At 42.4% G+C, this 11,978-nt stretch overlaps 1 protein-coding gene across 2 annotated transcripts; it reads left to right on the top strand.

The window, feature by feature from the left end:
* Positions 1–1,318: 1,318 nt before the first annotated feature.
* Positions 1,319–5,196, top strand: LOC141612349 (uncharacterized). Of its 2 annotated transcripts, XM_074431105.1 has the most exons (3): positions 1,388–1,407; positions 1,439–1,483; positions 4,134–5,196. In XM_074431105.1, exon 3 carries the CDS (start codon positions 4,162–4,164, stop codon positions 4,972–4,974), a length of 813 nt encoding a protein of 270 aa, XP_074287206.1. In that variant the 5' UTR covers positions 1,388–1,407; positions 1,439–1,483; positions 4,134–4,161; the 3' UTR covers positions 4,975–5,196. The 2 variants fall into 2 exon arrangements, with proteins under 2 accessions (XP_074287205.1, XP_074287206.1); XM_074431104.1 differs by having other exon boundaries at positions 1,319–1,483.
* Positions 5,197–11,978: the final 6,782 nt, after the last annotated feature.

Raw genomic sequence — 11,978 nt, 5'->3', positions numbered from 1 at the left:
ACAACCCGAGCCCGTGGTTGGGCAGGTTATAGTTAGAGGTGGCAATCGGGTCACTCGGGTCGGTTACGGGTCGGGTCATATCAGGTTCGGGTTGTGACGGGTTAGTGACAGGCCGGGTCGGTTACGGTTCATGTCAGTAAGGTCATCTTCGGGTCGGGTCATCAACGGGTGGCAAGTCGGGTCGGGTCAGTATCGGGTCAGATTATAAGCATATATTTTCTCTTATGTATTTAGTTTTAGATGGGTAAATTTATGTTTAAACAACATGTAGGTGTATTAATTGTAATTTTAAGTGAAAATAATTAAGGGGGTGTTTGGTTGGAGGTTTTGGGAATTGATTGGAATGGATTCAATTCATTCTAATGTTTGGTTGGAGGTTTTGGAATGGAGTTAGATACCTAATGGATTCTAACTCCATTCCAACCCCTTGGAATCCCATACCCATCTATACACTCAAGTTTCTAACTCCATTCCACCTTGTTACTACTAAGGGGTCGTTTGGTTCAAACATTAGGTATGGAATGGAATGGATTCTAACTCCAATGAGGTATGGAGATAGAACCTCATACATGTTTAAAGCTGTTTGGTTCAATCCGGGAATGAGAATAATAATGTGTTAGGTGGAATGGAGTTGGAAACTTGGGGGGAGATGTGGGTATAGGATTCCAAGGGGTTAGAATAGAGTTAGAATTCATCAACTATCTAACTCCATTCCAAAATGCTCCAACCAAACATTGGAATGGACTGAATCCATTTCAATCCATTCCAAAAGGTCCAACCAAACACCCCCTAATATATCCATTCCAAAGGCGAACCAAATACATGAGTAAGTATGGGATTCTAACTCCATACCTATATGGAGACACAATCCATTCCTATATTTTGAACCAAACGACCCCTAAGATTAATGTCAATTTGGTCTTATTTACACCATTATTAAGCTAATTCATTATCGGGTCATTTATTGGGTTGAGTAAATATCGGGTCACGGGACGGGTCGGGTCGGTTCAGGTCGGGTTGGAAAAAATAAGGATGTTATCGGTTATCGGGTCGGGTTGGGTCCAGTCGGTTCGGTTTCGGGTCACCCAATTTTCGGGTTGTATCGGGTCGGGTTCCTCGGGTCGGGTCAGCTTTTGCCAGCTCTAGTCACAGTGAAGGTATGGGATTTCGGGCCTAGTACGGCACGAGGCACGATTTTCCAGGCTGGGCTGTGCTAAAATTTTGGCCTGGAATGATGGGCCGGCTCGAAGCATGTCTCGGCCCATTACCTGCTCTAACCACCACCTATGGCTAATTTGGATATATCCATTTCAATATCCTCCACCTGCCTTTTTCTTGGGAGCAAAAACACTTTTTTGTTGAGGAAAAAGCACAACAAAGATTCCCTGTAATTTGCTTTCTTTCTTTACAAGACTCGACTGTAGTTAACCACAACTATCATCTCCAATTTTATTTTACCGACTATCTTCTGCAATAATTTCCCGTAAGTTCTCCCATTTCCTCTTTATCTTATATTTTAATGCCGTTTTCTAGATTGGATTACTGTCATTTTATTGACTTTCTAGGGTTTATATGTTTTTTTCTCTTCAAATCATAATTTATAGTCTTCATATGCGCATCGCAATTAGGTTAGAATAATGTTATTATGCATTACTTGTTTGTTTAGAATAATTTTAACTTTTTTTTTTCTTTTCTTTGATTGTTTGTTTGATTATATGATGTGTTTGTTTTGTCCTTGATTTTGCCAGCTTCTATGGTTTTTCAATTTTACTTTTTTTTCGTCAATTGATTTAGTATACTGCACTAAGTCGAGCAAGATTACCTAATTAAGGCCTTGTTTAGATGAGCGGATTTGGAGGGAATAGAAGGGGAGGGATACAAAATCGCTTGTTCGGATAACAAAAGGGGTTGGAGGGAAATAGAAGGGGAGGGGTTTGGAAGGATCCATTTGCCCTACTCCAAGCCTAATCAAAATCCGTCCACTATAGGAAAGATTTGGAGGGAAAAATCCGCCTGTCCTTTCCTCCTCCCATTCCCTCCACTTTTGCTATTCAACCACATCGGGAATGTTCCAATTAGGCAGGAGTCCGACGATACATGACTTGCTTGATCTGAAATATCTTTCAAGTGTGCCTGGATTAGCATTCTCTAAGGGTGTGTTTGGATAGCAAAAATGGAGGGAAAGGAAGGGGAGGGGGAAGGAGGGAAGGGAAAGAGAGAGAAGGGAAGGGGAGGGGGAATGGAGTGTAAGTGTTTGGATACAATTTCCCTCCAAATCTTGCTATTGTGAAGAGATTTTGATTAGTCTTGGAAAAGGGAGATTGAATCCCTCCAAATCTCTCCTCCTCCATTTCCCTCCACCCTCATTTGCTATCAAAATGAGGGATTTTAAATCTCTACTCCCCCTCCCTTTCTTCTCCCTCCAAATCCCTCAATCCAAACACACCCTAATGTTCCCGCACCATTTTACTCACTTAGCCATAATGTTACTTTTACACTTCACTTTGGCAGCATGTCTTGGGTGTTGAATTCCGACCTTCCAATACAGTACAACAATCCGACACTTTTTTTGGGTCCAAAAACCATGTAATCTTTTCACAAAATAGCCATGTCAGACTCACAACAGTGTGTCTGACTGTCTGTGTCGTGTCTGTGCTGACACTTGCAGCCATGTCAAGTAACGTAACTTACCTACCAATGTACTCCTGCGACTTTAGGGTTGTGAGAATTATTGGCGCTGGCCTGACGGTGGAAGTGAAAAAAAAATCCTCTTATTGGTGGAGATGACAAGATAGGTCAATCCGAAACCATAAAACTCGGTTGAAAATGCATAATCTTAAAGACTTCAACTGTATTCTGAAATTGGTCAAACCCGATAAACTTCAAATATCGGTGGAGATGTCATGGAGATGCAGGTTGATGAAAAATGTCAGCCTACCTACTGCCATAAAGATTAGAGAACTATGGTTGCAGTGTATTAAGTAATATTCCCTCCGTCCCAATCATTTGTTTACCTTTGATAGTTTGATTAGAATATCTCTCACAATGAATATAAAACGTAAACAAATGACTGAAATGGAAAGAGTACTATATCTTAAATTAAAAATAGTTGCTTGTCTCGCTTAAGGCCATTATATGAGTCATTATTATAAAACATATGCATATCTCTAGGGTAATTAACTGATATTCCTGTTGCTAATGAGTGGATCGGGTCTATTCCGCTGTTAACACCCACCTGTGGTCCTAAGTGAAAATTTGTATATTAAGATCATTTGTTTGTAGCTTGGAGCTTGCTGCTTGGTTTGTAGAGTGCTTTGTGGCTTCTGTCTAACTTAATGCGTGGTTTAAGTCGACTTGTAGTCTTGTACCTATGTTGTACTCATGTTTGCTTTCAAGTATTTTTAACCCTAAGAAAAAGAAAATCGCGAGGGGATGTTGGGAATATGTTTTCCCTTCCTCTCAGGATTTACTCCACCAACATGCGTCACGTAAAAATCTAAAGTTATGCTTGTAATAAGATAGTTTGCTGGTAGTTTGGCGTTTGCCGTTGTTGATGGTCTTGGGTTGTACAGTGCTTTGTTGTTTCTTTCGCTTCATGCATGGTTTAATTCGACTTGTTCCCATGTTGTATTCATGTTGGCCTTTAATATTTACAACCCAAAGAAATATAAAATGACGAGGAAGTTGGGAGTATCTTTTCCCTTCCTCTCTGGACCAAAATGTGTCTGACGTAAATGTAAAGTTGTGCTGGAATCTACAAGAGGTCCTTGCTTGGGAGTGGGAAAATTGGGAACAATGGGGCGAGGATGCAGGTAAAAGCTGTTGAGATGTTGGTGTTGTAAAAATATCTGTCCACAATGTCCTTAACACCTAGTAAAGATTTCACTGTACGCTTGTAAATGTCATAGTATGTGCAATCTTGCATTCTTACCAAACGCTCCTTTAAAGCTACTTCGTAGTAAAGTATTAACACTATAATGTCATTTCTTCGCAGCATTTGTAGAATTAATTTTGCCCTTCATATCTTTTCACAATCAAATTGTTTCTAGTTTTGTAAATTAGTGAACAGAGTGTCTGAATTAACTATCTTCTGAGTGTGATAAATTTTCCTCTTTTATTGCTACTTATTACAGGGCGTGACACTCTTGAATTTACGGAGATATGGAAGATGTGCTGACTGAATTGCCACCACCTTCAAGGTTTTTAGAGGAGGATCTGAACATCTTCATCCCTTCATCTCCGTCACTTCCTCCATTTCTCGTACTCTCTGATCCTTATACTAATGAAACCCTCCGTCCTTCTCTCCTTATCTTTGCCATATCACCTCCTTCTCTTCATATATTCCACTATGCTGCCTCAAAAACACTTGTAGGGACACTCATCCTACCTGAGATTCCTATGTCTGGAAATACCATTATACCCTCTTTAGATAATAAATCTGCCAACATTTACGCTTTGAATGATACTGAGAAGTTGGTTCTTCTTGTGTCTTTCCAATTTCATGTACCTGCAGAAAGATGCCATGCTGTCTCGAAATTGTTGCTTGGTGAAAAAATTGTCCCTGAGAAAGTCCTGATCCTCGATTCAGTTCAGATACAGAAGTTTCGTGGCAAGTTGTCACGGGACGATACTGTGGCTTACAAGTTACAAACATCTTTAGAGAGAAAATTATGTAATGAAAGCTTGGAAGGTTCATCACTTCTAACTGATGTAAACTACTATCCATCTGGGAGTGTGGTGGATGCGCTGGCGGCTGCTTTGTTGGCTCGATGTCAAATCAAGAACATCAGAGGTACTCTGTGTGTTTCATGGCCTGAATTCGGTAAACCAGTGATGCACTTGATTCGATCTCTCTTGATGAAGGATGTTTTACCACATTTTGACTTCTCCTCTGCTAGCTACGATAATGATGGTGGTGTTCTGAAGTCTAGTTGGCTTAAGGATCCTCTGCTTGATACAGAGCTGTACACTTGATGAGGCTCAGTTTAGTTGGATTAGGGTTTCATCTTACGTAGTGGTAATTTCGGAAACTTGATCTCGTCGAATAACTTTTCAATGCTCTATGTCGACTTGTGACATGTGACTGATTACAACTTTGTTTAGGCGTTATTTCTGCAAGGATTCCGTGTTCTGTATGATTCAGTGGTTCTTTGTTTAATGAATGTATTATGTTCCAGGTCTTGGTTCAGTGCCCAATCTTTTTGGCTCCGAAGAGAAAATTTTAGTCGGTATTTGTGTTTGTGATAATTGGTTGGGACTGTTTTGTTCTTTCTGATTACTAGATGGACTAAGCTAAATCCTGGGCCTCCTGGCGTCCTGGGCTCTTGCTCGTTACATATTGAAAAACTACGGTATAACCTGGTCATTTTGCTGGCCTAGTGGCCTTACGGCGTCTTATGACAAAAACCGATTTTGAATAAAAATGAGCTTGGAAACAAGATACCCAATTTTTATGGACAGTTGTAGTCAAAGGCTCAAAGCAAAGCATACTGTCAAGCAAACCATACCCGGGAAAGGGTCAGACATACAGCAAACACAGTGGCGGAGCCAAGAGTCAAAGTATCTCAACGCTTAGGCTTTACGAGAGGCTTTACGAGTATGTCGAAATTCACTGCCGGGTGTAATTGGGGCTGAGTAAACATAAACAGCAGGTTTATCAATTGATTGTCACATTATGATGAGTAAACATAAAGCTTATTTGTTATTTTAGCAATTCATGTGAAATAAGTTTCACAAAGTATATGTTAAAACTTTGTCTAGACTTTGATAGAGACTATTACGCTTTATGTTCATTTGTTTACCATTTATATTTATAGTGAAGAATATTTTAATCAAAAGTAAACAAGTATATTTTAAGTCTCAAGACTCTGCCACATAAACTTTCTACTAACTTTTATTATTTCGTAACTCTTCAGACTCACCTCAGACTTTATACATTATCCGTCAGACTTACCTCATATTCTACTTTTTCATTTTACTCCTTTTTTTTCACAAATAAGAAACGACACATGTGATTCACTCATTGGTTAATTTCCCTTTAAGATGGGGTCAATACTCACCCAAAGTCTTAAGTTGAGTCTTGGATTTCCAAAACTCAACTTAAGACTTTTGTCAAGACTAGGGTAGATTATTGGTAGTTTTGAGTAAGTCTAGTCTTAAGACTCACCAAAGTCTTGTCTCAAGACTACCAATAATCTTACCCTTATTTAGTCTTAGGGTTAGATTATCAGTGAGACTCTCCCAAGTCTTAAGACTCTACCACATCAGCTTTCCACTAACTTTTATTATTTCTTTATTGTTCAGACTCAACTCAGACTTCATACATTATTAGTCAAACTCACCTCAGATACTTTTCCATTTCACTTCTTTTTTTACAAACTTTAAAAAAAAATGACACATGGGATTAGGGATGGCAATGGGTAGGGTCCGGGTCGGGTCCACCTAGACCCGAACCCGGACCCCAGATTTTCCCTTTAGACCCGTACCTGACCCAGACCCGCAAGAGTCTAAAATTTGAGGACCCATACCTAGGGATGGCAATGGGTAGGGTCTGGGTAGGGTCCGCCTAAACCCGGACCCGGACCCGAGATTTTCCCTTTGGACCCGTACCCGACCCAGACCCGCAAGGGTCTAAAATTTGAGGACCCATACCCGGACCCTATGGGTAAAGGTAGGGTCTGGGTCTACCCATGGTCCGAGTTTCACCACTTTAGTAACAAGATTTTAAATTTCCATGAGTGTCTATAATATTAAAAAAAAATTCATACTACTTTAACATTATGAGTTTATTAATCTGCCGTCAATGGTGGTTGTGTAACGCCCCCATACTCCGAGTGCCTTACCAGGACCACTCAGGTATGAAGACATCACCATCTCGGTTGCCCGAGGTATGATAATCAAATAGACAAAACAGAAACAACATTTATTATAAGTAATTTAATGAATAAGTACAATCCTTGAAACCCAAACTTAAAGTACAATACATTATTCCAAACTAACTTTCTCAATGAAATAGAAATAAAAGCTAAACTACAGTAGAGGAAGACTCTATCGTCATGTCGTGGTTATCCGGGCCTATCCCCGTATCATCTCTATACCGCTCAATATCCGCTCACCATCCCGAATGGATCACCGCAGTTTTCAAAACAACACGGGGTCGTGACTAATCACACAATCAAAATAGATAACAACAATAAAACAAACAGACAAATTTGAACCGCCACACACACACACACATCCAACCAACCGTCTCAATCACCGATCGTCCCTTTGGACTGGACCCGCTGCCCGTGGGGGACGCAGCCGTTCCCACCTAAGCCCCTTGGCCATCGTACGAGCGATAACCCGTCCATTAATGTGCACATCCCCTTTCGTGGCGGGTTCCACGAAGGGCGAACTAGGGCGTGAGATCACTCCCGCAAGTGACCCCACTCACCCGAGAACGCATCTCGAGAACCATCACAAACACAACCACAATCACAATCACAATTACAATTACAATCATCATATCAATCAACTAACTACAGCACATCACCAATATCCCATTATGGGACTAATACTGAGTAGGAAATCCTACCTGGAAAGCACAACACGCAGACGGTATCTACAGCTGTCTCAAAACGCCTCTTCTATGAACTCTCCTCCTACCATACAACACATAGATACTACTATTCAATTACTATTCATAAAAACCCCAAATTCCTAAATTAGGGTTTCACTAATCTTAACAAAACATTATATAAATTACATTAAAAGCTTACCCTCGACGCAAGGAATCCAACGACACAAACTACGATGCAAACCGACCGTCTGAACTCCGGGAATTGTCAAGAACGCGATTAGGAAGAAGACAAGTTGCTTTCTCTCTTAAACAGGTTTTAGGTTTTGTAAAAAGTGATTTAGAACAAAGACGAATTGGTTTAAATACCTTAATCGCGTAATTAACAAAACCCGAGAAAAACCCCCGATAAACCGGACACTCGATCGAGTACCCAAGGTACTCGATCGAGTACCCCCCTACTCGATCGAGTGCCCCACTACTCGATCGAGTGCCCAACAAAGTCGAAACTATTTTATTCTGCAACACACCCTTACTCGACAGAGTAAGGGCTACTCGATAGAGTACCCCCAAGACCATAAATACGGAGTATTACAGTCTTCCCTCCTTAAAAGGAACTTCGTCCCCGAAGTTCAAACCACTACCAAACAAAGGTACTCCCATAAGCTTCCCGACTCAAGGTCAAAATAACCACAACGTAAAACATGCTACTAACCCAACTTATCCCGACAAACATACCGACACAACATATACAAGGGGTGTAAAAACTCTTAAAAACTCTCGCGATCCTCTCCTACCCCCCTAAAAGAAACAAGGTTACGTCCCCGTAACCATACATACCCGATCGAAAAGGAAAGTAACGCTCTTTCATGATATCCTCCGCCTCCCATGTAGCTTCCTCGGTCTCATGGTTAGACCAAAGGATCTTAAGCAAAACTGTCTCACCACTCCTGGTCTTTCTAACTTTTCGGTCTAGGATCCGCTTAGGCACCTCAAGGTACGATAAAGACTCATCCAGCTCTAAGCTCTCTGCCTCCAACACATGTGACGGGTCACTCACATACTTCCGCAACTGCGATACATGAAACACATTATGCACCCTCTCCAAAGCAAAGAGGTAAAGCCAAACGATAAGCCACTTCCCCAACTCGCTCTAAGATCTCATAAGGCCCTATAAACTTATGACTTAGCTTGCCTTTCTTCCCAAATCTCATGACTCCACGCATAGGAGACACTTTCGGAAGAACCTTGTCCCCAACCTGAAACTCTATGTCCCGACGATGTAGATCCGCATAACTCTTCGTCGATCCCGAGCCGCTCTCATCCGTTCTCGATCATCTTAATCTGTTCCACCATCTCATGTACTATCTCTGGTCCTAAAACCACCGCCTCAAAGACTATCGTCCCAACAGATCGGACTCCTACATCTCCTTCCATACAAAGCCTCAAACGGTGCCATACCAATACTAGTGTGATAGTTGTTGTTGTAAGAGAACTCTATTAAGTCCAACCTCCGCTCCCGGCCTACCACCAAAATCCATCACACAAGCTCGCAACATATCCTCAAGAGTCTTGATTGTTCTCTCGGTCCGCCCATCGTCGCAGGATGAAAAGTCGTACTCATCTTCAAAGTCGTTCCTAACGATTCCCGCAACTCCTTCCAAAACCTTGATATAAACCTCGCATCTCTGACACTATGTCCTTAGGGACTCCATGTAACTTAAGCACGTTCTTTCGATAGGCCATAGCCAATTGTGCCTTAGTCCATGTATCTTTCATTGAACAAAGTGAGTCGACTTGGTCGACGATCTACTATCACCCAAATCATATTGTTACCTTGTTGACTCTTCGGCAAACCCACAATGAAATCCATGGAAATGGATTCCCACTTCCACTCAGGCACCTCCAAAGACTGAACCTTACCTTGTGGTCTTCTCTGTTCCCCTTTAACTCTCTCGCATGTCAAACAACGGACACAAACTCTACTGTCTCTTTCTTCATCCCAGGCCACCAAAACGTTTTCTTCAAATCTTTGTAAAGCTTGTCTCCACCCGGATGAACTGAATATGGTGTGCAATGCGCTTCTGTCATGATTGTCTTTTTCAACTCCTCATCATTAGGAACACACCACCTACCATCAAACCTCAAGCTACCATCTGTATGAATGGAAAACCGGGACACTGTCCCTTTCTCTACTCCAGCTCTCCACTCCACTATCTTAGGATCCAAAGCCTGTTTACCTCGAATATCATCATAAAACTCCATGTGTCTTTGTCATATCACCCATAGCATCCCCTTTTCGCATCATATGAATCCCAAAGCTCGCTACCTCATCCTCACCCTCATCAAAGATAGAGCTGTACACAAGGAATGTACACTCTTTCTACTCAAAGCATCCGCAACCACGTTGGCCTTTCCTTCATGGTAGATGATTTCCATGTCATAATCGCCAATCAACTCCATCCACCTCCTCTGTCTCATGTTCAACTCCTTCTGCGTGAAGATGTACTTGAGACTCTTGTGATCAGAAAATACCTTAAAGATTGCTCCATAAAGGTAATGTCTCCAAATCTTGAGAGCAAACACCACTGCACCCAACTCCAGGTCATGAGTAGGGTAGTTCTCCTCATAAGGCTTCAACTGCCTAGAAGCATAGGCGATCACTTTACCACTCTGCATCAACACACACCCCAACCCATTCTTCGAAGCATCCGTATAAACCTCTAAATTCTCGCTCCCTTCAGGCAATGCGAGGACAGGAGCTGTGGTCAAACGCTCCTTTAATGTTTGGAACGCCTTCTCACAACTCTCATCCCAACGAAACCTGTTCTCTTTCCTCATCAACGCCGTCATCGGTCTAGCTATCTTGGAGAAATCTTTCACGAACCGCCTGTAGTATCCAGCTAAACCCAAGAAACTCCTCACCTCAGCAACATTCTTCGGTGCTTCCCACTTTGTCACTGCCTCAATCTTCGCCGGATCCACAGCTACCCCATCTTTAGAGATTACATGCCCCAGAAAAGCAACTTTCTCCAACCAGAACTCACACTTAGACAGCTTAGCATACAACTCATGATCTCTCAACGTCTGCAACACGATCCTCAGATGCTCCTCATGCTCCTCCTTAGTCTTAGAGTAGACTAGGATGTCATCGATAAACACTACTACGAACTGATCCAAGAACTGTCTGAAGATCCTATTCATCAAATCCATAAACACTGCCGGCGCATTAGACAACCCAAATGGCATCACCACATACTCATAATGGCCATACCTCGACGTGAAAGCCGTCTTCGGTATGTCCCCATCTCTAATCTTCACCTGATGGTATCCCGACCTCAAATCGATCTTAGAAAAGACCGTTGCACCACTCAACCGATCAAACAGGTCATCTATCCTTGGCAAAGGATACTTGTTCTTTATCGTCACACGGTTCAGCTCCCGGTAATCTATGCATAACCTCAAAGTTCCATCCTTCTTCTTCACGAAAAGAACTGGTGCTCCCCAAGGCGATACACTTGGTCTAATGTATCCCTTCTCTATCAAATCATCCAATTGCTTCCTAAGCTCCTCCATCTCCTTAGGACCCATACGGTACGGTGCCTTAGAGATTGGCCCCGCCCCTGGCTTCAACTCAACGGTGAAATCTATCTCCCTCTTCGGCGGCAACCCGGAATCTCCTCTCGGAAAGACATCTCGCATACTCTCCCACCACTGGTATCTCTTCAACTGCCGGGCTCTCTATCCGGTCATCTCTCACATGGCACAAAATCAGAGGACATCTCTTCCTCAGATACGACTTCAAAGTGACAGCTGCAATCAACTTAACTTTGGGTTTGACTAGAAACCCACGATAAGACACACTTACACCCTTAGGACCTCTAAGGGACACTCTCTTTGATGATGACGGTCTATCTTAGCCTTATACTTTCCTAACCAATCCATCCCAACTATCATCTCAAAACCATTAAAAGGAAACTCTAGCAAGTCTACAGGGAAATCGACTTGCCCAACTATCAAGGATACATCTCTAAACAACCTCCCACACGATACAGACTCTCCCGAAGGTATGAAAACTTGCTCCCTAACAGACTCATATACTCTCAAACCCAACTGTTTTACATGACTCGAAGACACAAACGATCGAGAAGCCCCGAATCAAACAAAACAAACGTAGGGATACCATTAACAAGAAATGTACCGGTGATAACGTGCGCATCCTCCTCACCGCCTTCTTGTCCATCATGAACAACTTGCCACATTGGTCTTCCGCCCACCTCCCTGGGACAAGACTAGCGATCTTCGTCGGCTTAGCACCCGACCCTTGATTGTTGTTGTTGTTCATCGGTGTCTTCGCATAAGAATTACCGCCGTTGCGGTTGCCTCCACTCGATAGCTCGACCTCCCGGTTTGGCCATGA

Source organism: Silene latifolia, chromosome 11 (genome assembly GCF_048544455.1).
Source record: "Silene latifolia isolate original U9 population chromosome 11, ASM4854445v1, whole genome shotgun sequence".
In the NCBI taxonomy this organism is placed as follows: Eukaryota; Viridiplantae; Streptophyta; class Magnoliopsida; order Caryophyllales; family Caryophyllaceae; genus Silene; species Silene latifolia.
This window is presented reverse-complemented; position numbering and strand designations above follow the sequence as displayed.